General features: G+C 52.9%; 1 protein-coding gene across 3 annotated transcripts; it reads left to right on the plus strand.

Annotated features, from left to right (window-relative positions):
* Positions 1-6,260: 6,260 nt before the first annotated feature.
* PDGFB (platelet derived growth factor subunit B) lies at positions 6,261-27,516 on the plus strand. Of its 3 annotated transcripts, XM_085048732.1 has the most exons (8): positions 6,261-6,378; positions 11,352-12,238; positions 18,936-19,032; positions 22,229-22,312; positions 22,797-23,002; positions 24,648-24,789; positions 25,180-25,349; positions 26,540-27,516. In XM_085048732.1, the coding sequence occupies exons 2-7, from the start codon at positions 12,083-12,085 to the stop codon at positions 25,314-25,316; spliced, it is 822 nt and encodes a 273-aa protein (XP_084904858.1). In that variant the 5' UTR covers positions 6,261-6,378; positions 11,352-12,082; the 3' UTR covers positions 25,317-25,349; positions 26,540-27,516. The 3 variants fall into 3 exon arrangements, with proteins under 3 accessions (XP_084904858.1, XP_084904859.1, XP_084904857.1); XM_085048733.1 differs by lacking the exon at positions 6,261-6,378 and having other exon boundaries at positions 11,229-12,238; positions 25,180-25,345; XM_085048731.1 differs by lacking the exon at positions 6,261-6,378 and having other exon boundaries at positions 11,230-12,238.
* The last annotated feature ends 84 nt before the right edge of the window (positions 27,517-27,600 follow it).

The raw sequence follows: 27,600 nt of genomic DNA on the forward strand, positions 1-27,600 counted from the left end.
GCAGGGTGGCAAGCTGGAGCTGATCAGGCTGAAAACGATCCCTGCAAAATGGATGAACCAGGGTGAAGGGAAAAAAAAAAAAAAAAGAGAATGCACAGCTGGAAGGAGAGGAGACAAGGCAGGAGAGCTGCTTTCTCCAGAAGCCTTTTTCCAAGTGACCTGCGCCAATTTTGAAAACACACCCTCAGTCACAGACAGAGATGTAAATACGTCTGTTCCCAAGGGGAGCTGCATGGTGGGGACAGCCATCCTCCCCAAAAGCACCCACTTGGCTGCCCTGCATGGCTGTGGGCAGCCATGGGGAGGAGGGAGGGAACAGGGCTTAGCTCAGGAGCTTCTGGAAAGCCCTGGGAGCAACTTTGGGAATGTGTGAGAGCTGCAGAGGTGCAAGAAGGAATGGGAGAAGGAAAGATGGAAGGAAGGACAGAAGGAAGGAGCGAGCTATTGTCACTGGAGAGGGCTTTGTGTGACCATCATTGCTGAGATTCCCACAGCCCTGGCAGCCCTGCAGAGAGACCTGCAGGGAGCGAGGGCGGGAGAAGGCGAAGGCGAAGGAGAAGGAGAAGGAGAAGGAGAAGGAGAAGGCGAAGGAGAAGGAGAAGGAGAAGCCAGACAGGTGCACAAGAGAGTCTGTGCCATTCCTAGAGCTGTGTTTTCTTGAGATAAGTCTGACCTATTCTCAGTCACTCTGCAGCAGCAGCAGGAGCTGGCCTTTACGTCTGTCTTGACCTTCTATTGTGGCTCAAACATTGAAGGAGATTAAGGCAGTGATCAAACAACTCCCAGACTTTGAGGCATACCCAGTAAGGGGCTGCAGTGATGCAGAGAAGCCCAGACTTGCTGACCACTGCCAGGTCCAAAACAGCCCATCCAGCATGTCCATCCTGTCCTGAACCTATGCCAAGCAGATTGGCTTGGGAGGCTGGGGCATCTGGAGGGTTCTAACTCACAGCATATGCATATAGAGACTGTTCACCTCAAAATCCTATAGGATGCCTCTCCAAGCAGGAGCCAACCACCACCAATGGCTTGGAGTCAAGTCAGGTCACTGTGGCACCCATCACGCTATTATATTCTGCTTAGTTAAGACAAGTCCAGATCCAGGTCATAACTGGGGGGAGGGAGGGGAAGGGAAAGAATGAGAAGAAGGATGGCAGAGAGATTGAGATATAGCAAAGGTACCAAAATCTGTATTTCAGGTATCCCTGGTTGGCTACTTCAGTGGAAAGGAGGAGGTCTTGTTGAACCTTGGAGCACAAGGCCCTTCTCAAGGTGAGGAGCAGTGATTGTACAGGATGTGTGTGCCATGAATTCTGTCTCCTGCTGCTCACACAAATATCTGGGCAGGTAGGCAAGGGCAGAAAGAAGGGGATGTGTGAGCTGCTTATCACTTCCAGACCGGGGCAGTCAGCCCAGTACCTTTTCCTCAATAAAGTGGACAGGAGAAGAAAAGCAATGCTTTTCCCCCATTCCTCCTGGGGAATATTTTCAGGGGCAACATGAGGAAAACGCAGTGGTTTACAGGTTTCAACACAACTTTCAGACTGCATCCTCTTGCTGTGCCTCAGGTGGACGAATGCATGCACCTGTGTCAGACAATCCTCATGCAGTGACCATGGCCCACTGCTGGCATTGGTGGCACTGCTGGCACTGTGGTGTGCATGAGGGTGGCAGGCAGCCACCTCTGCTGAGGGCAGGAGAGGTGCCCTGGAATGGCATATGGCCAGTGCATAGGGAAAGACTAATATTTGGGTGCAGAAGCTAAAGATCTGCAGGCTAGGCTTTACTTCAAGTCCAGCCAGAACTTGAGATGGCTGGTATTTAAAACAAAAAAGTTGTTGGTTTTTTTTTTAACAGCAAAAAAGCATCTTTGGATCCCAGCTGGGTCCAAGGGCTGGTGAGACGTGAGGGTATATCTGTACCACACTCCTTTATCAGGATTTTTCCATTCTCTGAGGTATCTCAACCCTGTGTCTGCCCAAGATAATGGAGAGGCAGCCAAAATGGCATTTTAAACTCTTGGCTCCCTCTACCAACAATTGGACAAAGCAAAGAGGCAGGATGGGAGAAACTGGCTTTCTGGAAACTTCTGTTAGATGGCAAGGGGTCACACCCCCTTCAATAGAGATTGGAGTCGGGGGTCATTTTACATCTGCCTTTAATGAAGAATGGTGGGAAGGGAAATTTTGCTCCGATGAGCTAATTAAATATATATATAATTTCCACTCCGTTAGAAAGGAAAAAAAAAAAAGCCTTGGAGCAGCTGCTAGGTCATTGTTTGTGAATTTAAAAATAAAAGTTTCTTGGCATGGGGTTCAGAGATGGAGGCAGTATCTTGCGTTGTCACTCCAAAGAGTAAGGGAGAGTGAGTGGGAGAAGGATGAGGCCAGGCAAGGATAGCATAGCTCAGCTTGACTACGTGTTGCTCAGGTGTGTCTTGGCTTTCAAGCCTCTTTTCCCTCTGGCTGGTTTAGGTAATCAACATCCTGCCCAGATGGTGAGCCTCACCAGGGACAGATTTACAGGCCCCACACCCTAAAGGGGCTGGAAATATCCTGCCGTGGGGATGGCTAATGCTTGGCAGTGCCATGAGCACATTGGTGGGGCTAAATGGCCCCAGACAGACTCACCTGGGACCTTCACCCCGTTTCAGCTCAGGTCCAGGTACCTGATCCTGGCCTGAGCCATGCTGTAGATGTGTCTGTGCCTAGCCTTGTCCCCTGCTGTCCTGCTTTCCTAACTGGTTGTGCCAAGTGGACTCCAGCCTTCAGCTGGTGCTAACTTGGTCTCCAGGATGCACTTTGGATCTGTGCTGCAGCCTTGCCTTCAGCCCTGTCTCCTGCTGCTCCTGGCTGGATCTTCCTTTGCCTAAGGCTGTGACTGGAATCTGTTGTCACCTTGGTGGTGCTGATCACCTGTGGCACCGTGTTTGGGGTGTGCTTGGCCTGAGCTGAGCTCTCCTCAGTGCTGAGCTGTGCTGGAGCCTGGTCCTGGGGCTGTGTGTGACCCAGACCCACAGCTCCTCCTGGGTAAAGGCCACTGACCTTGCACCCCACTGCTTCCCTAGGGACCTCAGGGTACAACTGCATCTTTTTCTGTCCCTAGGGCTTCTCAGCATTGACTTTCCCATGCCACCTCCCACTCCCTGGCTTCTCCACAGTGGGGGCTTGGCACTCCTCCCTGTGTCTGCCTGCCCTTGGGAGTCTTTTTTCATCTCTGTGTCTCTGAAGCAGATTCATCTACCTGCACTGCTTCCAAGTTATGATCCCAACCTGGCTCCAAGTCCCCTGTCCCCACACTGTAACCTTAAACTGGTCCTGGGCCACCACCCTCACCCAGTTCCATGACCCTGCTGTGTGTCATCCAACCCACAGCATGCAGGGCATTTTACAAGGAGCCATCCACAGAGCCCAGACCTCCACAAGGTGTGAGAACATCCCTTGATGTTATGCTCCATTTAGACCCAGCTGTGCTGGAGGTATATCTGTGCCTCTTCCTGTCTCTAGCTCTCCTGGCTTCCTGACCAGCTTTCCTTGACAGACTCTACACCTGCTTTTTGGGTCACTTCATCTCCAGTCCCATCTCTGTCTCTGCTGAAGTATGGAGGGAACAGCAGGGTCACACCTGGGCTGGAGTCACACCTGGGGTGTCCCCTCTTGTGGAGCAGCCTTCTTCTTGCTGGTGACAAGCCAGACCACGGTAGGAAACCTCATCTCCAGGGGCCTTGGTGCTGGATTTTCCCTTCCCACCCTGCTGCATCCATTAGTCTGATGCTTTCTGGCAGCAGCTGCACGTGGAACTGGAGACCTGAACTTTTCCATTCCCCAGCCTCCAGCACTGCCAATCCCTCCGAGGTGGGAATGGGCATCAAACTCAGTCCCCAGCAGCAAACAGGTCCCAGATCTTCCTCTCACTTCCTGACCCCTCCCTGTGAGCACCTGGTGCTGCTCCTTCCCCTCTCCTGTCCCACTGGTGGCTCTGGCATGCTTGGTGTGCTGTCATTTTAAAGAACCTGTCCCCAAACACTTGGCAAAAGGGAAATTAGCAATAATAGTAATAAAAAAGACTCATAATCCCCCCAGACAGATTATGTAGCCAGGGAAAGAAAGCAAAGCAGGGAGGGCCTGGCTGGCCTCAAAGCCCTGTTCCACCTGCTTGTCAACTCAGTGACCAAGTCAGAGGAGGCTCTTGCAAGACACTACTCAAAGCTGAAGGAGGATGAGAGAAGTTTTTCTTGCTTTTAAGCCAGTCCCCCAGCCCACCTGCCTAGATTCCACTACTGGAAAGGATGTCTGCACCTCCAGACACCCCACAGACATGCTGGCAAGCTTGAGTTAGCTCCTGGTGTCCCTCTTTGTGCAGAAAATGCTGCTGGCCCATGCTTCCCTTTCCACTGACACTGAGCAATGCGGTCAGTCTAGGCTTTTTTCCTCTCCAGGAGCAAGGCTGAAAGGATTCCCATGTGTGCACTTAAGACATGTCTGTTCGTCAAGAGGTGTTGGCTCCCTCCTCACTGTGGTTATGGGAAGGCCTTTTTGTTTAAAAAGGAAAACAAATGAATAGATTCCCCTGACACCCAGACTTATCAGGCACAAACCCAAGGGAGTCCCTTGTTTAAACATTGGGAGTACATTGCTGAATAACACCACTCCTCTACTCCTCTCCCTCCTCTCTTTTTTTTTTTTTTTTGGGGGGGGGTTCTGTCAGGCTTTTTTCTGCCTCTAGTTGCTCTTTCTGAGCTTCTTGCTTCTGGCCAGACTTTCTTGGGGAAAGTGGGAGGGCAGTGAGGGTCCTACAGGCTTGGGTTCTGGGCTGGAACAGCACAGGGGCAGCACAGCTCCAAGGACTTGCCATGGCAGAGCTGTAGGAGAGGATGCCATGAGCAGATGGAAACATATGGACAGTGTTTGGGGCAGGTCAGGGCCATGACATGAGGAGGCTGAAGTGGGAGAGAAAGTTTCCTCTCTCCTGATCTTAGGTTTCCCTCCCTTTTCTGCACATCTAAGCCAGTGAGGAAAAAAGCAGTGTGCTCCCCTCCTCCCTGCCTTACAAAAACAGAGACTAGAGTCAAACTTGGAATTCCCCTCTGTCTCATCACTGGGGAGACAGGGTCTTGGTGGTGATCTCACCCCATCAGAAACCTTTCTGTGCATAAGGCTAAGCAAGCAATGAAGAGGGAGGACGGGGAGGAGGGGAGTTATGGCAGGAAACCAAGAACATATCAGACACTCTAAATTTAGATCTTTTTATTCAGCTCGGACAATATTCCTTGATTTCTCATTGTTCAGGAGAGGGCAGAGGGCAGGGGATCTATTGAAAGGCTTTGTCCTGAGAGATGCCACTTTGTCTGGATATACAGGGGGTGGAGGAGCCACAGATCATGCTGGTCTGGCCTGGGGGAGAGGTGTGTGTCCCACAGTACCCGATGGCTTTGGGATGGGGTGGTGGGTGAGCACCTCTGGGCAGCCCTGGCACCTGTGGGGCAGAGCTCAGGGCTGCCCTCAGCCCTGCATTCCCAGGTGAGGATGGGCACGGGGCTGCCATGACCTGTGAGCAGTGCCTGTGCTTTGGGGCAGATCCCCATGACAGACACAGGGCGTGTAGGATAAATACACACCCGCTCTATACGTCTCGCTGCCTTTCCGGCACTGCGGCTCAAAGTCTATTTTTAAACTCCCTCCTTTATTACACAGGCCAGAAGATAGCAGCGGCCTGCCTCCTGCCAGGCCAGGCTGCTGCTCTCCCACACACCCCAGGCAGGATGGTGTCCCCACACCTCATTGGGGGCACCCTGGCCAGCGCTGGGGTTGGGGTGCAGGGTGGGCTATGGGTGGGCACGACCTCCCTCATCTGCCCAGGCTCAGGTGCAGCAAACTGGGGTGCCTGGCTGCATCTGTGCTGCTGCAAGCCAGCTGCTTGCACAAGGGTGCTGCTGCAGAGCGTTTTGTCCCGCTGCATCACTGGGATGCCAGCTCTGCTCAGGGCCCGCAGCTTAAGGGGGGTAAATGAGCTGAAAGTCAGCTTCAGCATCACCAAATCTGCCTGCTGCTGGTGTCAGTAGCACCAGATGGGCGGTGTCAGTACCACCAGGTAGCACAAGTGGGGCTTTCCATCCTGGCCGATGCCCTGACCCCCAGCAAGGAGCACTGAGTGTGGGTTTTGCTCTGTGATGTGAGCAGCAACAGCAGGTGGCGGGGACTGGGGGGGGAGAGCCGCTTGCTTTTGGTTTTCGACCCTCATCTTTATTTCACATGAGTCATTACGTTCTGAGCTGAGTAACTGCTGGGGCTATTTTTACCCCGGCTCAGCAAAGCTTCCTTCTCGCTGCTGCTGCCACCGCCGCTCGCTGCGGACCCGGGGGCAAAGGATGGGGACATGGTGAGTGGCACAGGGCCAGGGCAGGGGAAGCAGTGTTTGGGGTGGTGTCAGTGGAAAGGGGGACCTCTGCCCACCTAATCGATTTGGAAACAAAAATAGTAAATGCCTTTTGAAAAACAACAGATGACCTGCAATGTGTGGTGTATTCACACACACATACGTATATATTTATTATACTGGGAGAGGGGAAGGGGGGAGGGAGAGAAATTCCTTTCGAGTGCTATTCACCAGTCTGGAAAAATAAAGAAGGAAAGCAGAACATTTTTTCCTTTCATCAAAACAGGAAAGAGAGGGGGAATGGGGTGGGGAGCAGATCCATAGACATAATGGATGGTTGCCAGTGTAAGGAAATTGTTCCCTTCTACCCTAAACTTGGGGGTTGGGGTGGGGGAGAACGATATGGTAATATGATCAGGGAAGGCTGCATCCCCTCCTCCCCACTTGATGTAGGAACGAATATGCACGTGGGAAAGTGCTGGGAACCCAGTGCCCCCAGCCTTGCCTTTTCCCTTTGAATCCTGCTCGAGCTGCACATCCACAGGGATGTGAAATGCCTTTGCCTTCTCCTTCAGCTCAAAGCATGGGGCAGGAAGGCACAGCTGGCACTCTCTCCCTCTCTGCCCTTGTCAGGGGCTGTGCCCTGCCCTCTGCATGTGCCTGCATGCTCTTCCCACTTCCCCATCCTCTCCTCTCTGCCAGCTTTCTGCCAGGAATGGGTGAGATGAAGGAGGTGGTGAGGGGCTGGGGGAATCCCTCTGACGGAGAGAGCCAGGCGGAGGGGGTGGTTCCCAGAGAAAGCCTGGCAGGTCCCATCAAACGCCTGCTCCCCAGGTGACACCTTCCCTTTCCCCTGGAGCCGCTGGCTCGGTCGGGGTTTTACTCATCCTTGGAAAGCATTTTCCCTGCCAGCGCCAGGGGCGGGAAGGCAAATTATGCAAGCCCTGGGTGCCCCGAGGCTCTGCCTTTCTCCAGCACCAAATACAAACACCAAGCTCCCTGCCTGTCTCTGTCTCCTTCCTTTGGTCTCTCTTCTCCTTTCCTCCTTCTTCCTCCATCAAACCGAACTCATTGGGAAGTCGGGGCAGCTCGCATGTCAGCACCTCTGGGGCAAACGCTGCAAACCACAGCGTGAGCTCCGTGCAACAACCCTATCCTTACCCCCGGGCTCGGGATAAACCCCACACAACGGGGCGATGCGCTGCAAAACCAGCTCGCCCACAGAACGGATCTCCTGGTGTAAACGAGGTGTAAAACTTACTCTGGGTGCCTCATTTCAGTGCCGCGGCGTCTCCCCTCCATTGACGGCTGCGGCAGCCCCACGGCGTAGGCGTAGGAATTGCTCATCCTTCTCCTGAACTTAGAGACCAGAGCAGGAGCAACACCTAAGTTAGATACCTTGAGTGGGCGGACTGACTACACGTTGGCTGTCAACACCTCCTAATTTCTTTCCATTGATTGTTTTTCAAAATAGGACTCATCATGGAGAGGCTGAGACATCTCAGCTGTTCAGACTGAGTCTTGCTTTCCATTGTAAGCCCTGTTTTTCTTCCTGTTGTTTCATAATTCTCTACCCCCTCTGAAAAAAAAAAGTAATAAATTAAAAATATATATACATATATCACCCTTCACTTCTGTGGATGGTGGCTAGCATGATCATTTTTTCCACCAACACGAGATGAGGGGAGGGCAGCCTTGCAGCAAGGAACTGCCTATTGTCCTCGGACACGTGTTGCTTTCCTCCCTAGTGATAAGAAAATAACCGGGGAGATGAGTTCAGCAGTTTGCAGGTTTGAGAGCTGTAGTGGTGGTGAAAGTGTTTTAATAAGAAATCCTGCTGCAGGCTCTTAGGAAATCTGTTTTTGTTGTGGTTTGTCTGCAGGGCCAGTGCCAGCTAGCGCAGTTGCAACCAGATCTTGTCAAGTCGTGATGCTCTAATGGGACATTTTTATGGTCTAGCTGCTTCGTGTAGTCTCAAAATACCTTCCTAATATATGCAGTGGTGATTTCAAACTCTTGTCCTTTGACATCTGGGACACCAATAGCCCCACAGGCCAGGTGAGGGGGAGATCCTGTCATCCCCATTAGTTTTAGGGGGTTTTGGGACAGATGTCAAACTAATTTCACAGAAGTAAGAGAATCAAAGGAGCCCCCAGCAGGCTCAAGGCAGAGCAGTTTTAGGTGCATGCACCCCTATTGAATTCTGTGCCAGTGAGACTGACCCAGCCAATCTAAAGACCTCACTAGAGAAAAATCTGTCCCTGTCTTAGAAACAGAAGGAGTAAGGAAAAACCACTGAAGCCTGAGCAGCTTGAGTATCACTTTGCTCTATTTCCAGGCAGGGTCATAGGTAGATGATTAGTCAAATTCCAAACATCCTCTTCCTTGCTGTCTGGAGGTTCAACAGGGATTAACGTTTTGTTTCTGATGTCGAGCTTCTAAAAACTGCCCAGCATCATCCACATGAAAATAAATAACTCTATTTCTATCCCATCTAGCATGTAATATAACCGGATATTTAAAAAAAAAATGCACACCACACATATATCTCCCCCAAAATCAGGCCCTGCAGCAGCTCTTGTTGCTACCAAGCAGGAAATTTGCAGCAGTCCCTGCTAGCTTTCTGCTGAGACCTTCTCCTCTCCAGCAGCAATATCTCTCCCTGCTGAGGAATTTGATCAGCCCTCCCACACGCAGGCTGTTCTGTCCTGGCCATGCAGCCACTACAGTGTGGGGGACTCCCTGCACAGGTGGCCTGGAGGTGGTGGAGCCACACCAGCTTATTTGAGGGCAGAGATCCTCAGGAGGCACCTGGGCCTCCACCGACCCCTTAGGAACTGTAAACACATAGCAGGGTCATGGACATCCAGGACCTAGCTGCCCTCAGCTCCCTCCACACAGATAGAAGGACTTCTCAAATCCTCCCCCTTCTCCCTGCTGACTGCTAAGGAGCCCAAGGCTACAGCGTTTTCTTTGGCTGGTGTCATATGGAAAGAGGTGAGATGGACCAAGGCCCTTTCAAAACCTTTTTTTGAAGTCTCCTACAGATTTCAAAAGGAGTTTCAGCACCCAGGTGGACATTAGGGTTGCAGCTCCACCCTGCTGGGGGTTTAGAGCCAAATTATCATCACTTGAAATGGCTGGTACGCTGCTGCTGGGCCAGGAGGGAGAATGAGGAGAATTCTAAGAGCGTCCTGAGGAATTTGGGGTGGGACAGGGCTAACATGGCTGGAGCATCTAAGTTAAAGTCTTTTTAAGGTCTCTGGCGGTGGAAATGAACAAAGGTATGCCTTGCATTTCCACTTCCTCCCCCTTGAGCTCCAAAATTGGAACTGAGCCACTTGAGACTTGGTTTGAGGGACTCCCAGGACCCTCCTTGTCCCTGCACTCACACACCTCAGATGGCCCAGGCTGTGGAGCTGACATGGCTCTGACCAACTCCCCACCTGCGGGGAAATCTGCCCCCTCTGCTTCTGGGTTAGGGTGAATGAAGATGATCCCTTGTGACCCGAGAGCACCTTGACATGCTGTCCCAGAAGAGCCAGGCTACTTTAAAAAAGCCACAGAGGGTCCCCAGTAGTCCTCATGTCCCTGTGCTTCCTGACCAACACCCACACCCATGAGACCAAAGTCAGGTTCGGGGGGGTAGCTAGCCAAGCTGGGAGGTGCTGCCACATGCCTGCTAGAAAGGAGCATTTGGAGGGCTGCCTGCTGCTCAGTCCCAGTGGCTGCTCCTCCTGTACCCGGGCAGTTCAGATGGTGCAGATGCGAGTGCTGGTGTGTGTTAGAGAGGGTTGGCTGCAGGAGACTCGCAGGCACCCGGAGAGTCTAAGGGAGCATGTGTGATGCTGCGAGATGAGGCCACTGGTGTGCCAGTGGGTGTACGTATGTGAGAAGGGAAGAGAGAGGGGGAGAGTGAAGGAGAACACATGGGTGCCCAGGGATGTGTGAATGAGACAAAATTTGCACATAGCTGTGCATGCGAGCGGCTCGAGCAGGAGCGTGTGCGTAGCATAGAAAAAGCAGGGAAGATGCTTGGGATTCAGAGCGAACGCCTGCCGAGCGCCTGCGGTGCATGACGGTGCAGGAATGTGTCGGTGGATACACAAAGATGGTGCAGAAACCCCTCCTGGCCGTGCCTGGAGTGTGCTCTGCGAGTGTGCAAGCCGGCGCCGGGAGATCACTCGTATGTACGTGAGAGGGCGTGCGTCCGGGTGTTTTTTCAATAGGATGTGACTCCTTCTTGAACTCACCTGTTAGCAGCCTTCCCCTCCCCATCCCTCGCCCTCCACGGCAAATATCTGCTTGCTTAATTTCCCTTCAGATGTTTATTACATCGCGGAGATAATCGTGCAGCAAAATACCTCCGGGTGCCACGAGAAACACCAGATTGTCTTATAGCAACGTGTAAATTTCTCTGGCTTCTTTTTTTTCCCCCCCTGCACACAAAGAGATGTAAGATATTAAAGTCATCTCTCTCCCTGGAGCTAGTGGTGTAGCAGGGCAGGGAAGGCGGCGAGTGGAGCTTAGAGAAATGGGCTCCAGACTGAAACAGCGAGAACCTGGGGCCAAAAAAAATAACAAACTACCGTGCCGGGAACTCCTCTTTTCTTATCTCTTGCCGAGGAGGCAGGAATTTCTGTCCCCATTCCTCACGCGATATTGAAGCCACATTATACAGGTTGCTGCAGCATTAGTCATTTTTAATTAATTTATCATTTAAATTAACACACTTTTTATTTTGTCAGCAATGAACTGCTACTCCCTCACTAGATTTGTTCCTTGATACCCAGCCAAGAGGAGGATGGCAAGTTATGCTCCACCCATTCCTCTCCTTCATAAAAGGAGCAGCCCCGAGTGCCAGCTTAGTCTCCCTCGCAGCTCGCAGAAAATAGAGATCCGTCGGCTCACTCGCCTCTCCTGCAATTTTACCTTTTCTGCATTTTTTTTTCCTTTTTCCTTTCCTGTTGCAACAGAGTGCAGGAGGCAGCATCAGTGGCTCCACTTTGAGGCTTGTCAAGGCTCAGCACACACACACACTCGCAACCCAGAGCAAAAACATTTGCTCTCACCTGTCTCCAAACCCAAAGCAAACCTCCCGTCCAAGCAAACCGCCGACACTCGGAACGAGAAGGCACCCGAGCCAGAATCTAATGTAAAGGGAAGAAATTCAATGTACACTGGCAACTTTTCTCTGAAAAGCAAGCGGCCAAAAGGAAGGAAAGGAGCATTTTAAGAAGAGGACAACTTAAGGAAGCAGACTTCGTTTTTTGGATTTCACACCAAACTTTGGAAAAGTTTTTTTTTCTTTTAGTTATTATTCTGTGCACCTTCTTCTAAGAACATTGAGACATTTTTACCTGCATGTAAAAGCTTTTACATATATATATATATATACATATATATATATATATTTAGGAGGGAAGAAAACCAAGAGGAAGAATAGTATGTGGACCACCTAGCCAAAGGCACCACTGAAGCATCCCTTGCGGCAAGGGGGACGCAGACTCTGGATGTGTATAATTCCGAGGGACTGCATTTTTTTCCCACCGGGCTTATGAGATAGCGCAGAGGCTGACGAGTCACCGAGAATTACTTCTGTCTCCCCTCACCACCACCACCACCTCCACGTCCTCCTCCAAGGGCTCCCGCGACTCTCCCACCACCTCCCGGCTCGCAGGGGACATGGGAACGCCCGGCGCCCTCGATGCCTGAGGCCGGGCGGCCGCGGGGCTGTCTGCGGGAAGCGCTTCCCTGCCGGGGCTCGCCGTCCATGTGCCCGCAGCCGGCGGGGCCTGGAGTCGGCATGAATTTCGGCGTGGTCTTCGCGTTCATCCTCTCGCTGCCCCTGGCCCGCATGGAGGTGAGTTTCCGCCGCTGGCAGCGGGCGGTGCTGCCGAGCTGCCAGCCCCGCGCTGGGGAGAGCCGGCGGCGGCTCCGGCCGCAGGTGCGGCGGGGCGCAGCCCGGGGGTGGCCGGGGAGCGGCGGGGGAGCGGAGCCGGGCGGGCGATCCTCGCCCTGCTCCGCGGGAAGGGCTGCGGCGGGGCCCGGGCGGCTAATGGCGGGCGGCGACCGCCGTCCCCCGCTCGGAGGGCAGTGCCCGGTGGGGCGGGCACCCCGCTGGAACGGGCACCCCTCTGGAACGGGCACCCCGCTGGAACGGGCACCCCACCGGAACGGGCACCCCGCTGGAACGGGCACCCCGCTGGAATGGGCACCCCGCAGGAACGGGCACCCCTCTGGAACGGGCACCCCACCGGAACGGGCACCCCGCTCGGAGGGCAGCGCCCGCTGGAGCGGGTACCCCTCTGGATCGGGCACCCGGCTAGAGCGGGCACCCCTCTGGAACAGGCACCCCCCTGGAGCGGCCATTCCCGTCGGGACGGGGACGCCGGGGGGACTCACCTGGGAACACACCCACCCGGGAATACACCCACCCGGGAATACACCCACCCCCCTGTCTGCCCCCGGCTGCAGAGACCAGGCTGGAGTGGCTCCTGGTTAATGTGGGAGCAGGGATGCTGCTGGGGAGCCCCGGGGAGCCCGCAGCTTCCTGCCCTGCCTCGCCCAGGGCTGTCACCCCGGGGCGGGTGGCAGCTCCCTCGAGGGTCTCACCCCATCCGGTGGTTTTGGCATCGTGGCAGGGAGTGTGCAGCAGGGACCGAGGCCCCCTTGGCACCTCTGGAATAATGCACAGTGTGAAACCCACCCTGGCATTGCCAGAGGGCAGTCGAGAAAGGGCGTGGGGCTTTGGTAAGGGAGAGGAAGGGGATGGTGTGAGTAGAGACACCAACACCGAGTGACATGGTTGTTCAGCAAGGTGTGTGCCCAGCTGGGGCCATGGGAAGGGGCAGGAGGTGAGTATCTGTGGTCCCTCCACAGTCACACGAACATCGTGCCCTGCAGTCCTGAATGGGCTGCTCAGGAAGAAGCTGAGCAGAGGGTAAGGGCCAGGTGGTCAATTTGAATAAACACCCCAACCCTCTTTGGTTTCCCTGTGTGGAAATTGAAGCCTCATCCCCAGCCATGGTTGAGGAAAAGGAGCCCCAAACCCCCAAATGCTTTGACCTCTGCTGTCACATTTCATCATCTGATCGTGTGCAGATTGAGGGGATCAAAAAGCCCCTAACATTCCCACACAGTGCATGGTTCCCACTTCAGCTCTACCCAAGATGGCAAAACTGTGGGTTGGATCCGCAGCTTGATTGTCAGGGGCAGGATTGTCAGTTTCCACCAAAACTTTCTGTCCTTTGCATCATTTTTCTCTTTTCCTTCCTCATTTTCAGGCAGGGTGAGTGGGTGCACCCCTTGTGGGGTGGCAAAGAAGAGGCTGGGTGGGAAGCATCACGTCACCTCCCTATGGGCCCATTTTGCCCTTGCCCAAGCCGCAAAAGGAAGCAGTTAGAGCTGTGGGCTACCCAGTGGTCATGTTTGTTTTGGGCAGAGGATGGTATTTCCTCTGTGGATGGCTCAGATCTCTTTCTCCCATGCAGCATGAAGCATCAGCTATGGTTGGCGCTGGGGAAGGGTGAAGATGGAAGTGTCTGATCCCAAGGAGCTGTTATTCAGTGGCTGTAATCAGATTCAAATACTGCACAAGTCTGTGACAGCCTAGTAGGCTTAGTTTGATAGTTCTGGCCCGAGGTTTCATGGGAGGAATTGTGATATTTGTCATTGTATGACCAGAAAACCAAGAACATTTCTGCTTGGGTAGATGCTTCTGCCTGCAGCCGGTGCCCACGGTGACTTTGAGGGCAGTGAGTTGCACCCTCTGCACCAGGCACACACAGCTCCCACCGGGCTGCTGAACCAGAGTCATCCTCCAAATGGGGCTTGCAGCTCCTCCCCAGCCCTGCCAGAGAAAGTGCATGAGGAGCAGTAGCTCCCCGGATCAACAGAGGCCCTGAGCAAGGAGATGGAGCCTCCTGAGTCCCTCTCCTTCTTTGATCACACCCATCTGGAGCTGGAGGGCCCTGGAGCTCTTCCAGCCGCAGGGAGTACAAGCCTCAGCGGGAAGGTATTTGCCAGTTGGGAAGCGAGGATGCTAAAGCCATTTGCATTTGCCCCACGGGCTGTAATAGTTGCCTTGCAACATTTACGGAGATGGGCTGAGCCAGTCGTGGTTGTGCTGGGGTGAAGCCCCACTGGCAGTGCTTTCTGGAATTCCCAAGGAATGGGGTGCGGCTGGGCTCTTGCTTGTAACCTCGGCCCAGCTCCCCATTGCGCCTTCCTGCTGCAAGGCTCCGGCGTTCCTCTCTAGTCTTCCTAACACGAGGCAGTGACAAGGACAAAGCAGTGGAAGCCGGGATGGATGACATGTCTGGGGTGAGCTTGTGGAAGGAGCCAGGCGAGTCGTCCCTGCCTCCCTCTCACTGTCAGCTGATGTGCAGCAGCAGGAGGGAATGACAGGGCTCCTGCGCTCTTTCCAGTGCTGCTGGTACACAACCAGCCCCGGGGGTGGAAATGCCTCCAGCCCTCGCAGGGGAGGTGTGGGGGCAGTGTGGAGGAGCAGTGGAGTCCCCCTTGATATGGAAAAAGGGTGGGCAGGTCTGGCTGTATTTTAGGAACACAGACTAGATCAAATGTTTGATTGTTTTAAAGGGAGAAAACACAAGCTGCAACTCCAAGTGGAAGGGGCTCATGTGAAGGGGGTTGTGCCTGCTGCAGGGTGCTCTGGCTGGCATTTGCCAGGGTGCCCCTGTAGCCAGGAGTGGTGCTAGAAGGGTGGAAGCACTGTGCCAGGGGCGGGCTGGTGGCAGGTGCTGCTGGTCTTACCCTCTGCCAGGGAATGCAGTGGAGTCTCCCCTCCGGGTCCACACATCAGCTTCAGAGGGAATTAAAAAATGCTGTTTGTTTGGGTTTTTTTTGCCTGGCTGATCACTCGAGGCCCTGCTGCCAAGATCCCTAGCCACAATCAGTGTGGAGGTGCTCAGAAAGTCCTCTTCTCCTGGGCAGAGGAGCGGATAGCTGAGTGCTTCCCTGCCCTTCACAAACTGCTAGCCTTCTGTCCTTCTGTGTGCAGTCACACCAGCTCAGAAAAAGCAGCTGGAGGAGTCCTCACCTCGGGACTATCCTTGTCTGATTTCTTTGAGCCCTGAGGGTCTGCTTTCCCTGCTGGTTGCACAATCTTTTCTCCTTCCTCCCCTGTACCTACCAAGAGACACACCTTCAGGCAAGACTGTGAAACCCTTGCCAGAGGCTGTAGATGGCAACATTGCATATTCCCTTGCACCAGCTTGGCAGCAGCTGATGGCAAGGGGACCTTTCAGCATCCCTGGTGCTCAAAAGCACAAGATGGGAGAAAACTCCAGAGCAAGAGGTGATGGAGCTAGGGAGGAGGCAGATTTTGGGAGAGTGCATGTATGGGGAGTGGGAACAGGGGCATTGCTGCACCTGTATTGATTTGCAGTGGCCAAACAGTGCTGCTGGACATGTGGGAGGAGGGAAGCAAAGCTGATGTGCCAAGAGGCCCCAGTGTCACAGCCACAGCACAGGGAGGTTGCCAGGCAGGCAGGGCCCTGTCCCAGCTGCTCTGCTGCCTTCTGTCAGATGTGCCATGGCCCCTCAAGCACCAGCAGCCAGCTCAGGAAAGGGAAGTGAACATCCCTGCTAAGGGATTGGCAGGTTGGGGGGTGCCCTTGAGACTCAGGGGAGAGTCAGAGTCAGGAGCTGGGGAGCAGAGGGAGGGAGGGAAGAATAAACTTTCTTCTAAGAATTCAGGGCCTCGCAGGAATACGAGGCCAGGCCTTGGGGCACTTGACAGCCAGCCAAGAGTCCATTGAGACAAAAGTCTTCTTTGATCTGCCGCACAGTTAAAAAAGGAGATTGTTAACCTGTGTTAGACAAATAACTCCAGAGGAGCTGCTGAGCAGGAAAAGCACCAGCTGCTTGGGCTGGTCTGTCATAGATCCCACCTCTCCTGCAATGCTCTACCTTCTGACCCCCTGGGATCAGGTGGAGGTGACTGATGGACCCTGCTGCTTCCCTGTGTCCCAAGCCTAGGGTTGTGCAGTGCCCTGATCTCAGAGCCCCCCAGGCACAGAGGCATGGCTGCTCCCAGTGACAGACCCCAGAGGCAGCAAGGACAAGGCACGCAGCTCAGGTTTGTGGCTTCTCTTAGGCCAGCCTTGGGCTTGTTTGACAAGGGTAAAGTAAGGAGCTCCACAGGCTTGCGGTTGTCACTGGCAGAGTTGCCTTACAAAAATGGGGGAGGAGGACAGGATGATGAGCCATGTGGGCTGGTCTTACACCAGAGCCATGCTGGTAGTATCTGCAACAAGAAAAAACTGGCATCTTAAACTGCTGCCGCGAGCAGGGAGTGGAGCTTATTCCTACAGGCAGTCGCCAGAAATACGGCTCCCGAGGGCCTGCGTTTTCAATCCCTGATTCATATCTGCTCCCCCTGCTCAGCTAGCAAGGTGACACCTCCCAGCTCGCTTCCAAAGTCACCGAGTCTCGTAACACCTGCCCACGCTCTCCCCCAGCAAGTGCCGGAGTTTAAAATAAAGTTCCATTTCCTACACGTATTAAGTGTCAGGAAGGTCCAGGGGCATCCGTGCAGAGCAGCATTCGTACACAAATGCATTTGGCTGACAGGTGCAAACATTGAAAGCCTGCAATTTCACCGCCTAGCACTGAGCTCTGCCTGCAAGTACTGGGAATTGCAAATGATCCCTTTTCCAGTAAACGTGTGTGGCACAAGGCAGGGAAGTGCTGCAGAGCCTCTCCGGCGCTGGGCTGTTGGTCCCCCTCTTCCTCACGCAGCAGGAGATGTCAGAAGGCATCTTCATTTCGCAGCTATTCAGTGATCCCTGAATTATACAAGTCTCTCTCTCGCTGTGCATTCATCACTGATGCTACTTCCCCCTCCCTCAGAGACTGAGGAAGTAAAGCCTGGGGATGTAAAATCTGCTTTTTGCTGCAGGCAGACAGCCAGATCTGTGGTGAGATGTGACAGTGACAGGGATGGAGCGGGGCAGGAAGGCTCGGTCTGACTGAAGCTCTCTGGTGGATCTGGCTGTGGAGGTTTAGGACCCTAGCGTTGTTTGCTCTGCAGCTCTCCCAGGAGGTTTCTGCCCCATGACTTGGGCTGCAGCAACCTTCACATCCCTGCATCCTAGTTTAAGTTATAATATTAGAGGGTGGTCTGGCAGGGCTGAGGAGGGAGCACTGCTGTTATCCTGCTATGGAAGCAAACGGTGGGTGGCCAAGGACAGGCATGTGTGAGAGAGTGCCAGGCTCAAGCAGCCATCCAAAAGTGGCTGCAGGTTTGGGCTAAAGCCCTCGAGGTTTAAAGCCAACGTTTAGCCACCTGCCTGGTGGCTTTTCTCGACTGCGAGCGGAAGGGAAATGTTCTGCGCTGAAGGCAGGCAGGGAGGGAATAGCTGTACAGTAGGAGGACCACACACATGCCACCAACTGTCCATAAAAGCCCACACGAAAATCCCTGCGTTTCGCAGGCGCACAAGCCAAGCTCTCCTCTCAGTTACAGGGACATGTGCGGGGCTGTGCCTCAGACGCCATCCAGCACCCGGCTGAAAGAGCAGCTTTTCCGCTTGAGTAGCCCTGAATGAAGAGAGCTGGGAGCTAAGCAAACACTTTGGCCAGTACTTTCCTCTGTCTCTTTTTCTAGTCTTTCGGAAGTATGTTTTAATCAGCACTTGCTTTCCCACACCGCTCCTTTGTACTCTTATTAAGTGCTGTCACCAGGGCCCACTCTAGCCTAGTGCCGGAGTAAAATTCCCAAGAAACTGATGGCATTGCACCTGCCTGCACAAACTCTGAATTTGGCCCACCTTTCTAAAGATGACCTTGCTAAACCTGCTCCCTTAAGGTTTTTTGGTATGCAGTGACATCCAAACTCCCATATGTTTCTTCCTCCAAATCAGCTCCTCAGCCCAGCACCTCCCTGCAGCTTTTGTGGTTTCACCGCGGGCTCAAGCCGGAGAAGCCTCAGCCACAAAGGTCAATCTTCATCTCCACCCCTCGGCCTTTTTTTTTCTTTAAAAAAGAGTATGCAAATGATGTATATTATTGGGCCTCTGTGGTTTGAAAACACACGCGCTCGCACACGCACATACACACGATAACTGACAAAGCCCGTGAGGGAGTTTTATAACAGAGGGAAATATTGGGAAGGTTTTATCTGATAGTGTAAGGGAAGTCTGTTAAAACGCCTTTACTGCAGGCAGCAGGAATGAGAAGCCACCTGGAGAAGTCATACAGCACCGGAGAAGGAAGCCTTGCTGGCTGCTTGCACAGTGTTCGGGGCTCTGCTGCACACCCAGGGGTGTTTTTTGGCTTTTTTAGTCTCCTAACAGCTTTGTTGAGAGGCAGCAAGAGGGACTCTCTTGCTTTTGCTTATATTCAGGCTGGTGCCTTCATGAGGCATAAAGCCTTCAAGGTTTAAAAGCCAACACAAGACCTCATGTGTTAGTATTTCTCTGGTTCTGTCATGTCTCCCCCATGCTTGATTCCCTGCTCCTGCTCAGTGACACAGTATTTGCAGATCATCTCCCTAACGCTTGTTTCTCCCTTTCTTTTTTTTTGTCATCTGGCAGGGGGACCCCATACCCGAAGACATTTATGAGATTTTGGGCGGCAGCTCAGTGCGCTCCATCAGTGACCTCCAGCGTGCCCTGCAGATAGACTCCGTAGGTAAATCTCCTCTTCACCAAACATTCCTCTATTTTTTCTTAAGTCTTTGGAGGGGCTTGGGAAGGGATATTCTGTTGTTCAGCAGGCATACTATCAAGAGACTTCATTATAAATATAGGAACCATTCAGGAGCCAAGACCTGTCTATTTACCCACTTAGTCCCCCTGAAACTTGTGGGAGTTAGAGGCAACTAGATTCTTTTTTAGATCTCCTAACTGTCTGGTCTATTGAGGGACACTGGCTTCCAAAAATGTTAGGAGATGGGCAAGGTGAGTGGAAGGAACTGAGATCACTGTTCTTCACCCTTGGAGATGCTCAGGCAGCAGGGCTTGAATTGGATGAGGATCAGTTTAGGAGGCAGCAAAATGGGAGGTGGAAATAGGGTGACAGAGGAGGAAAGGGTTTCCAGGTTTAGCATCCACAAAGGGCCACGGGCTCCCAGAGGCTCTTGGGATGAGAGCAGCAGAGCACGTGTCCATGGGTGAGACACGGGCCAGGGGCTAAGTCAGGCTAGCGTGGCTTCACCTCGTGCCCCTAGATAAGAGCTCCGGGGGCTGCAGTGCCCTGGGGTCACTTGGCCAGGGCTGAGCATGGTGAGCAGCAGGAGCTCACAGGCGAAGCGTGGAGGGGTCGGCACGTGTGGGAACTGGAGCACGCGCCACGGCGGCTGGGCTGGCCCAGGAATTTATTTATAAACGGTCGCTTCAGAGCAAATTCCTTTCTATTCTAACCCTGCTCCCGCCCGTCGTCCCCCAGCCCCCCCAGCTCGACTTCTCTCTCGTGTTTTGTCTGTTTTGAGCTTTGTAATCCTTGCCGAGACACTATCTACGGGGGAACAGAATTTCCTGCTTTTGTTTCCTATGCCAGTCCAACCACTGGCGCAGTCTCAAAAGCATTCCCGCTGCCTTTCAAAACGGCCCTGGAGGGGCAGGGGGGGAAAGCGAGGGGGAGGGCACCAGCTGCGTTCAGCTATTGTTTGTCTTAGAAAGAGGCGACGAGGCTCCCCACCACCACCAGGGCCGCTCCCTGCCCTCACCAGTTCCCTCCTCCTTGTCCACGAGCCACACAATGGGGCAACTTCCAAAATTAGCTGTGCTGGATTGTCCCAGGCTGGTCCATCCCCCCACCCACGCCTGATGTGTTCGGTGCTGATGTGGGGTGTAGAAGGACAACCTAGAGGAGGGAGGGACGTGATTCTCAACAGAGTTCTTTTGAGTCAACAGTGGTTGCTATTTTTTTGCCCCAATTTCCCTCCTCTCATCAACTCGCCTTGTGCACCAAAGGCAGGCCCCACCCTCGTTTGATAAAATGTCACAGGATGGAGGAATGGGCAAGGAGCAGCTGAGAAGATGCATCCAGTATTTCGTGGCCCACTGTCTAAGGGACAGATACATCTCTATCACAGTTACTAACCACCCTCATGATTAAGATATAAAATGGGCTTATCTTGTTGGCTCCAGAAGCCACAGGGTATGGGAGAAGGCTGCAGAGCTTTGAGTCAGTGGTTTCACTTCACAGATGGAAAAGGTTGGTCAGGGAAACAAAAAGTGCTGCTGTTCCTTTGTCGTACCCCATGGCTTTCATCTGTTCCCAGGTACTGACTGAGGGGCATTGCCATTTGCTTGCCCTGTGAGGAATTACCAAATTAGTGTGTTGGCAAAATAATCCCAAAGTGACTGGAGCTATTCCCTGTGCTGTCTGTGCACCCCGTGTGTGTCACAGCTGCTTGCCTCCACTGACTGCATGAGGAGCCAGGATGAGGCAGTTCCAGGAGGCAGATGGGCTGAGATAGTGCTCCCCTGACCTTGGGCACTACTGCAGACCCAGCAACAGAGGTGTGTGGAGTGGGAGTCATCTCCCTTAGCTGTGGCTGCCCATGTAAAGCAGTCATCCAAACACCTGCTCTATTCCAAAGACAAGGACAGGCTCTTCTAAAGTGTGACCCACCAGTTCTCATTTTGGGTGTCTGCCTCAGGGCAAGATGAATGATCACACGTTGATCACACATAGAATTGATCTCTCATTTCCAGTCACTTAATGGGTGTCTGTCTGTCTGCCCCACACGTAGATGTTGACTGCTCATTGACAGACACACAAGTCCTGCCTTGTGTGAGAGGAATCCAGCCTCTGTGCACCCATTCCAAATCGTTTAGCCGCTGCTTGAGACCTGAGCAGAGAGCAAAGTCTCCGCTCCCCTTTATGAGAGGGCTGCACTAGGGCAGGGCTGAGGAAGAGGAATGGACATGATAGGTAAGGGAAGTCTGCTCCACCACACATCTGATAAACAGAGATCTTCCACTGGCCCCTAATTCCCTTTAAGAAAATTGCTCCCTTGATGCTGACGTCCATTCAGTTTCCTTCAGCTGCTAAAGCAGGTCAGAGAAGGAAAGAGCTGTGGCTGGGTGGGAGCTATCTTCCAGCGCAGCCATTGTCCCGAGCTCAGGAGGGGCTGCGTGTTGGAGTGCTCCATGGGGATTATGGGCATTTCTCTATTCAGCACTTCCTATGGGAAAAAGCAGTGGGGTGGGAGGGAACTGCTCAGGGCTGGCCTGAATGCTATCGGTCTTCCTCTCCCATCGCTGAGTGAACCACCTCCAGATCCTGCCTCTTACCTTAGGGTAGTATAGAGGAAAAGTAATTTTAACTTTATTTTTCTGTTCTTCTGTCATAAAACTGCTCTAACCTAGAGCAGCTGAGGTGAGTTGGGAGAGAGAAAGCAAGCATCCCACCTATCACCCATCACCCCCTTCACCTGCCCTCTCACCTCTCACCTCTCCCAGTCCCAAGCCATTCCAGCAAGGCACCTCAGTGTAAAATACCAAATGTTCCGCTTGTCCCATCTGGTCTTTGATGCTCCTTGCTGTTACCCTGGTCTGAGCTGGCCAATCTGAATCCCTCTGCCACTCCTCTCTGACACCAGAAAGTCCTGACACAAGCCTTATCTTCCTTGAGCTGGAGTTTCCTCTCCTAGACCTGTCTGGGTCCCCTCTTTCATGACAGGCTTGTTGCTTTGAGCTGCCCAGTCTGAGCAAAGAGCACAGCTGTGACCTTGCTTGTGGATTTACACCTAGCATGATGTCCTGGGTCTGTGGCTTATCCCGTGTCCCTGCACTTTGCCTGGTGATCTGAGCACAAGTGCCTGCTGTCTTCTCCTGCCTCTACCTGGTGCTATTAGGTCATGTCTTACCCTTTGCAGAACGGGACAGCTCGAGCCTGAACCTCAATGCAACTCTGCCTGATCAAAACCCTGTGGCCCTGTCTCGAGAGCGACGAAGCCTAGGTGAGTTGGGGGTCATGCACCTTGTGATTATTGGGGCACTCACCTCAGCAGCCATGGGTGGGTCCAGATACATGTCTGAGATTTAAAGGTAGAGGTTATAGTGCACCTGTATGTGTGGAGACACGAGAAGGAGGGTCTGGGCCTGGAGTAGGAGCTGGGTGCTACACCCCGGGAGGGCAGGAGAGGGAGTCTGGACTTCTGTGCGCTGCTCTGCTTTAAATCCCAATGGTGCTGATTTGCTCTAAAGAAGTGTTATCTCCTGCCTAGGCTGCAGTGAGAAACACCATTGTACAGGGGCTTCCTCCACAGGGCATGGCTCTGTGCAGGGAGAGAGCTCGAGGGGTGGGAGAAGGAGAAAGAACATGTGTGTGTGTGCATGTGAGAGCCATGCAGGGTCTTTCCCTTCCAGCAGAGGTGGCTGTAGTGGGTTGGCGACAGCTGCAAAGCCCATTTCATCCCCTGTTTTTCTCCTGGCCCTCCGTAGATGCTCTGGCAGCAGCAGAGACTGCCGTCCTCGCCGAGTGCAAGACGCGGGAGGTGGTGTTCGAGATCTCCCGCAACATGGTGGACAGCACCAACGCCAACTTCGTGGTGTGGCCGCCCTGCGTGGAGGTGCAGCGCTGCTCCGGCTGCTGCAACAACCGCAACGTGCAGTGCCGCCCCACGCAGATCCGCGTCCGGCACGTCCAGGTGAGGAGCACACCTCCCACCGCTTCCTCCTCCTGCCACCCACCGCCGTCCCTGTGCCACAAAGCCAAACCAGGGCAGGTCTCAGGTGCTGGGCTCGTGCAGCTGTCTGTCCCCTCTGCGCTGGCCAAGCAAGGTGACGCCCATGCCAGCTGCTGGTGCTGTCCAGCAGCTGGGGACTGTCACCATGCACTGTCCCCAGCTGCAGCTCTATGCCACGGCCCTTTCTGAGCCTCGAGACGGCCTTGTGTGCTGTGTTAGATGAGAATAAACAGGGTGCTTTCATTGCAGGAACTGTTTTTGATGCAAAAATAGGAAGGTTTGCAGTGTCAGTCTCCATCCCCACTTTGCTGCTGCAGCTTCTTTCCGAGACATGCACTCGAACAGCTTCTCTTTCTCAGCCCACAGTTACCTCCTGACCTGCTCCAGCAGCCAGCAGACACCTGACAGCTAACCTCTTGCTCTGATCCTCCTCTCACAGCTACCAGTGATCTCCTCACAGCTTCCTCCCAGACAGCTTGTTTAAAAATAATATTCATCCCATACTAATCCTCTGCCTGAGCCATAAGAGACTCCCCCAGGCAAGCGGCAGAGGTTGGCTGGGAGAGACTGTATTCACACACAGCCCTTTTCATCAGGAAATTCCTTTCTCAGAAAAGCCAGGCTGAATGAGGAAAAAATGGGGGGGAGCAGGAGTTGTTTTTCTGGAAAAAAACAAGTGAGAGGTCAAAAGCCAGCCTGAAAAAGTGACCTGGAAATGGTTTCTTTGAGGACAGAGGTCTCGCTATTGTTTGGCTGGAAGTGTTTGTCTAGCGAGCAGCGTGTGGTCTGAAGCGTGTGGAGTGGGCTTTCAAGGAAAGATAAACAGCCTGGCTGCCTCTGTGCTGGCTGAGGGATGCTGCTGGGGGCAGTGGGTTTAGAGGAATTCCATCCCAGATGCACAGCAGAGTATTTATAGCTTGTGGAGCACTTCAGGGACCACAGAGTTGTTAGATAAGCTGAGTGGGGTCACGCCTGGCTGCTGCTGGAGTGGGAGGACCCCCTAGAAAGCCTGTGCCCTGTGGTGGGATGTGGAGCAATGAGTCTTCCCTCTGAGTCAGCAGTGGTGGAGAGTCCGAGGGAATTTCCAGAGCACCGCCTTTCCCTTGAAACACAGAGCCGAGGGCTTCAGCCCTGCGAGTTATTAAAGAGCTTGAGACAAATTCAGACAGGCCTCAGCAGAGCTGGTGAGGCTGCCTTAGCTTCCATCAGACCTGAGTTTTTCTCCTTTTGCCCTTCCTGTGGGTCCCTGTGGGAATTAGTCCTGCCCCCAGGTCTCTGCCACCACATCTGTCAGAAACAAGCTAGCATGTCCTGCATGTTCCATATTTCTCTCTGTACTCAGCCAGTCATCCTGCTTAAGCACTGGCAATGGTTAGGTACAGGGGAACCAACCAGAGACATCCAAACTTGCCTGGCCTAGGTCTGCTCTGCTGCCATGATCAGAATTATCTCCCACACACACAAACTCTGAATTTGAACAGTGCTCTGTAAGCTGCCTTCTGACCCTTTAGAAAGAAAGCCAATAAAGTGCACTGACACTGACCAATTTTACAGAGTGGGAGCCATAGTTGTATTAATCTTTTGCTTGCCTTGCTCTTGTAAATAGGTGAACAAGATCGAATTTGTCCAGAGGAAGCCAAAATTCAAAAAAGTCGTTGTGCCTTTGGAGGACCACGTGCAGTGTCGGTGTGAAGCCGTGTCCCGACCACCCCCCAGGAACATCCGCCCAGGGCCGCGCGAACAGAGACGTAAGGGTCTTGGCTTTGGTAGAACCAAGGGAGGTGTGAGAAGAGGGGCTGGGGAGAGAGAGAAGAGACCTCTGTAGGTTTCAATCTGCTTAGCTCCAGTGAATCCCGAGGGCCTTCGCTGGTTTATACCAGAGGGACCTTTCCCTGCCAGGAAGGGGCTGAAACGGAGGGAAAAGAAGGAGAGGAAGGCGAGAGGTGAGGGTAAGGGCATGGTGGGAAAAGGGAGAGGGCAGAGACTGTGGAGAACAGAGGACAAGGAACAGAAGAACAGAAAGAGGCCTTGTGGCCCTCCTGTTGCAGAGCTCTTTGTTGACAGTGTGTGGAGAAGGATATTTCAACAGGAGCCGTCTGCCCCTGGCTGTACAGACACTCTCCCCTCTGTTTTGGCAGGCTTGTCACCGGCGTTCACCACAGCCGCTGTCTCACAGAGGCGGCGAGTACGCCGGCCGCCGGCGCAGAAGAGGAAACATAAGAAGTACAAGCATGTCAACGATAAGAAAGTGCTGAAAGAAATCCTCATAGCATAGAAGTGCTGGCAGGGGAGAGAGAGCACAAGGCAGGTAACAGCAAGCTGCTTTTCCAGTCGAGAGAGATGTCCTCCTGGGACAGGGCATATTAGACCCTTCCCACAGTACTGGCCACTCGCTCAGTGTGGGGCTACTGCAGGGCAAAACCTGGGTTGAAGGAGGGGGAAGAATTAGGTTGTGCATTCTATTTATGGAATTAAGGCTCTTTGCGGAGTTGGAATGATCATGCTGCAGCCATCCTTGCTCTCAGGCCCCACCCTCTCCTTTCCCTGCCTCCCTTTCAGGCAGAGAACAAGCCTGACTTCTCCCTACACCTAAATCCCCTTGAGGTCCATGTAATTCATCTCTTCTGTGGAGAAACTCCTGTTCTAGTTTCTCTATTGATTCTCCATTGAAAACAAAGAATTAATGTTGCTCTGGGGATCCCTTTCCCATTTATTTCATGAGTTGAGTTGGCAGAAAGACTGAAAAGCAGCAACACTTCTGGTTCATCACTCTCCTAGCGGGAAGCCTATGTGCATGAGAAAGGTCATACTAGGGGAAAGGAGAACTGGAATCTCTGGCAAGAGATCTGGACTTTGTCAGGCCAGGGTCTGATTCTGCTCTCCATGACTTGTGTAAACAGGAGTAATTCCCTCATCATCATAAGAATTTCACTGGTTCAAGGGGAGGGAGACTCAGCCCTGGTTCCCTGTGAGAGGGAAAGGTGCAGAAAAGAGGGAAAGAGTAGCCAGGATGCAGGTCAGTGGGAGCTGAATTTAGGGAGAGGTCACAGAGCTCAACAGGGAGAGCCCTGGCCCATGGCTCAGCAGTTCCAGCTCTGCTGCAGCCCCTTGAATAAGCCCAGGCCACTCATTTCACATTCACTTCCCCTCTCCTTGGGAGAGGGGACAGCAGGCTTCCATGTGACTGGGGACAAGGGGCACCAGGCAGTTTCTTGGGATTGGGATTCCCACGCTTAGCATATGAGGGCTCTGATAATCCCAGGATTCTCCTGGCCAGCCTGAATTTCCCATGATAGAAATAATGCGAATTCATGCAAATCTCAGGTCTGGCTCAAGCAGTTCAGGGGCAAAAATAGAGGAGGTCAAAAGTCCTCCCAGGGTTCTAATCTGGCAGTTTGGCACAAATATTTCCAGAGGAGAAAAGGGGATGGGAAGGGAGTTGCAGGGGGAAAAGGGTTACATGTTCTAATGCTGTGTCTGGTTTTGTTTCACTTCCAGGTTTATTTAATATATTTGCTGTATTGCCCCCATGGGGTCCTTGGAATGACAACTTTTCCTCTTTGTCCATCTGCCTCGATGTCTGATTCAGACAGCAATTGGTGCTTCCCTTTCCATCAGTGGACCTTCTCCCACCAAAGCCTCCCTTTCATTTATTAGCATAATTTTAAAGTTTTACACACACACACACACAAAAGGAAAAGGATGACCTACATCCTTGAGAAAAGAACAAAATACAAACAAAACCATGAACGCCAACTGCCACAACTCGCGATGAGAACAGGACAATTCCTTCCCTGCTACAGAGGACAGGATGGAAAATGTGAAAAGGAAAGCGGGTCCAATTTCTTCCGAGGGAAGGAGAAAAACAGATGGACAGAGGGCAGAAGGGGAATATTCTCCCTTTCCCTCGTGATTCTGGTAAGGCTGGGGGGCCCAGCTGAGATCTACACTTGCACTGGACCTACATTTTGCAAACAGGCAAATCTCAGATTGCGAGCGGCGACCAATGATGGAAAATGCACTAAGGACTTTTATCACCCTACCTGGACAGATATATATTTTTAACGTGCGTGTGTATATTTTATTTTAAAGAAGAAAAACCAAAACCACTAAGATATATGACATCTCGGGGAACAGAACAAACAAGCAAAGAAACAAAAAAAAGAAGCCAAATGCATTCCCCCACTCCCTTTCCCCTCCTGCTCCTGGTGCTGACTGGAAGGTGTTTGGATCGTGGGGAAGGAGCACACGGCGGCAGAATCGTCTCCACGCCCCCGGCCCCTGCCAAGGGGAGCCATCTTTGCACATGCTGGTGGAGAATTCAACTTTCCAGGCTCGGTCTCAAATTATTTTTTAAATCCACTCCGTATGTGTGCGTGTGTATATGTGTGTGTGTGTATATATATATATATACGTGTGCGTGTGTGTGCGTGTGTATGTGTATTTATACATGCATATATAAAAATATATATATATATGTTCCTAAATGGATTTCATTCCCCAGTGGCAGGAAGCTCGGAGGCATGTGCATGCATCGGCTTCACTGGGCTGGCAGAAAA

Source organism: Lichenostomus cassidix, chromosome 1Aa (genome assembly GCF_008360975.1).
Source record: "Lichenostomus cassidix isolate B80296 chromosome 1Aa, HeHo_3.0, whole genome shotgun sequence".
NCBI classification, from domain to species: domain Eukaryota; kingdom Metazoa; phylum Chordata; class Aves; order Passeriformes; family Meliphagidae; genus Lichenostomus; species Lichenostomus cassidix.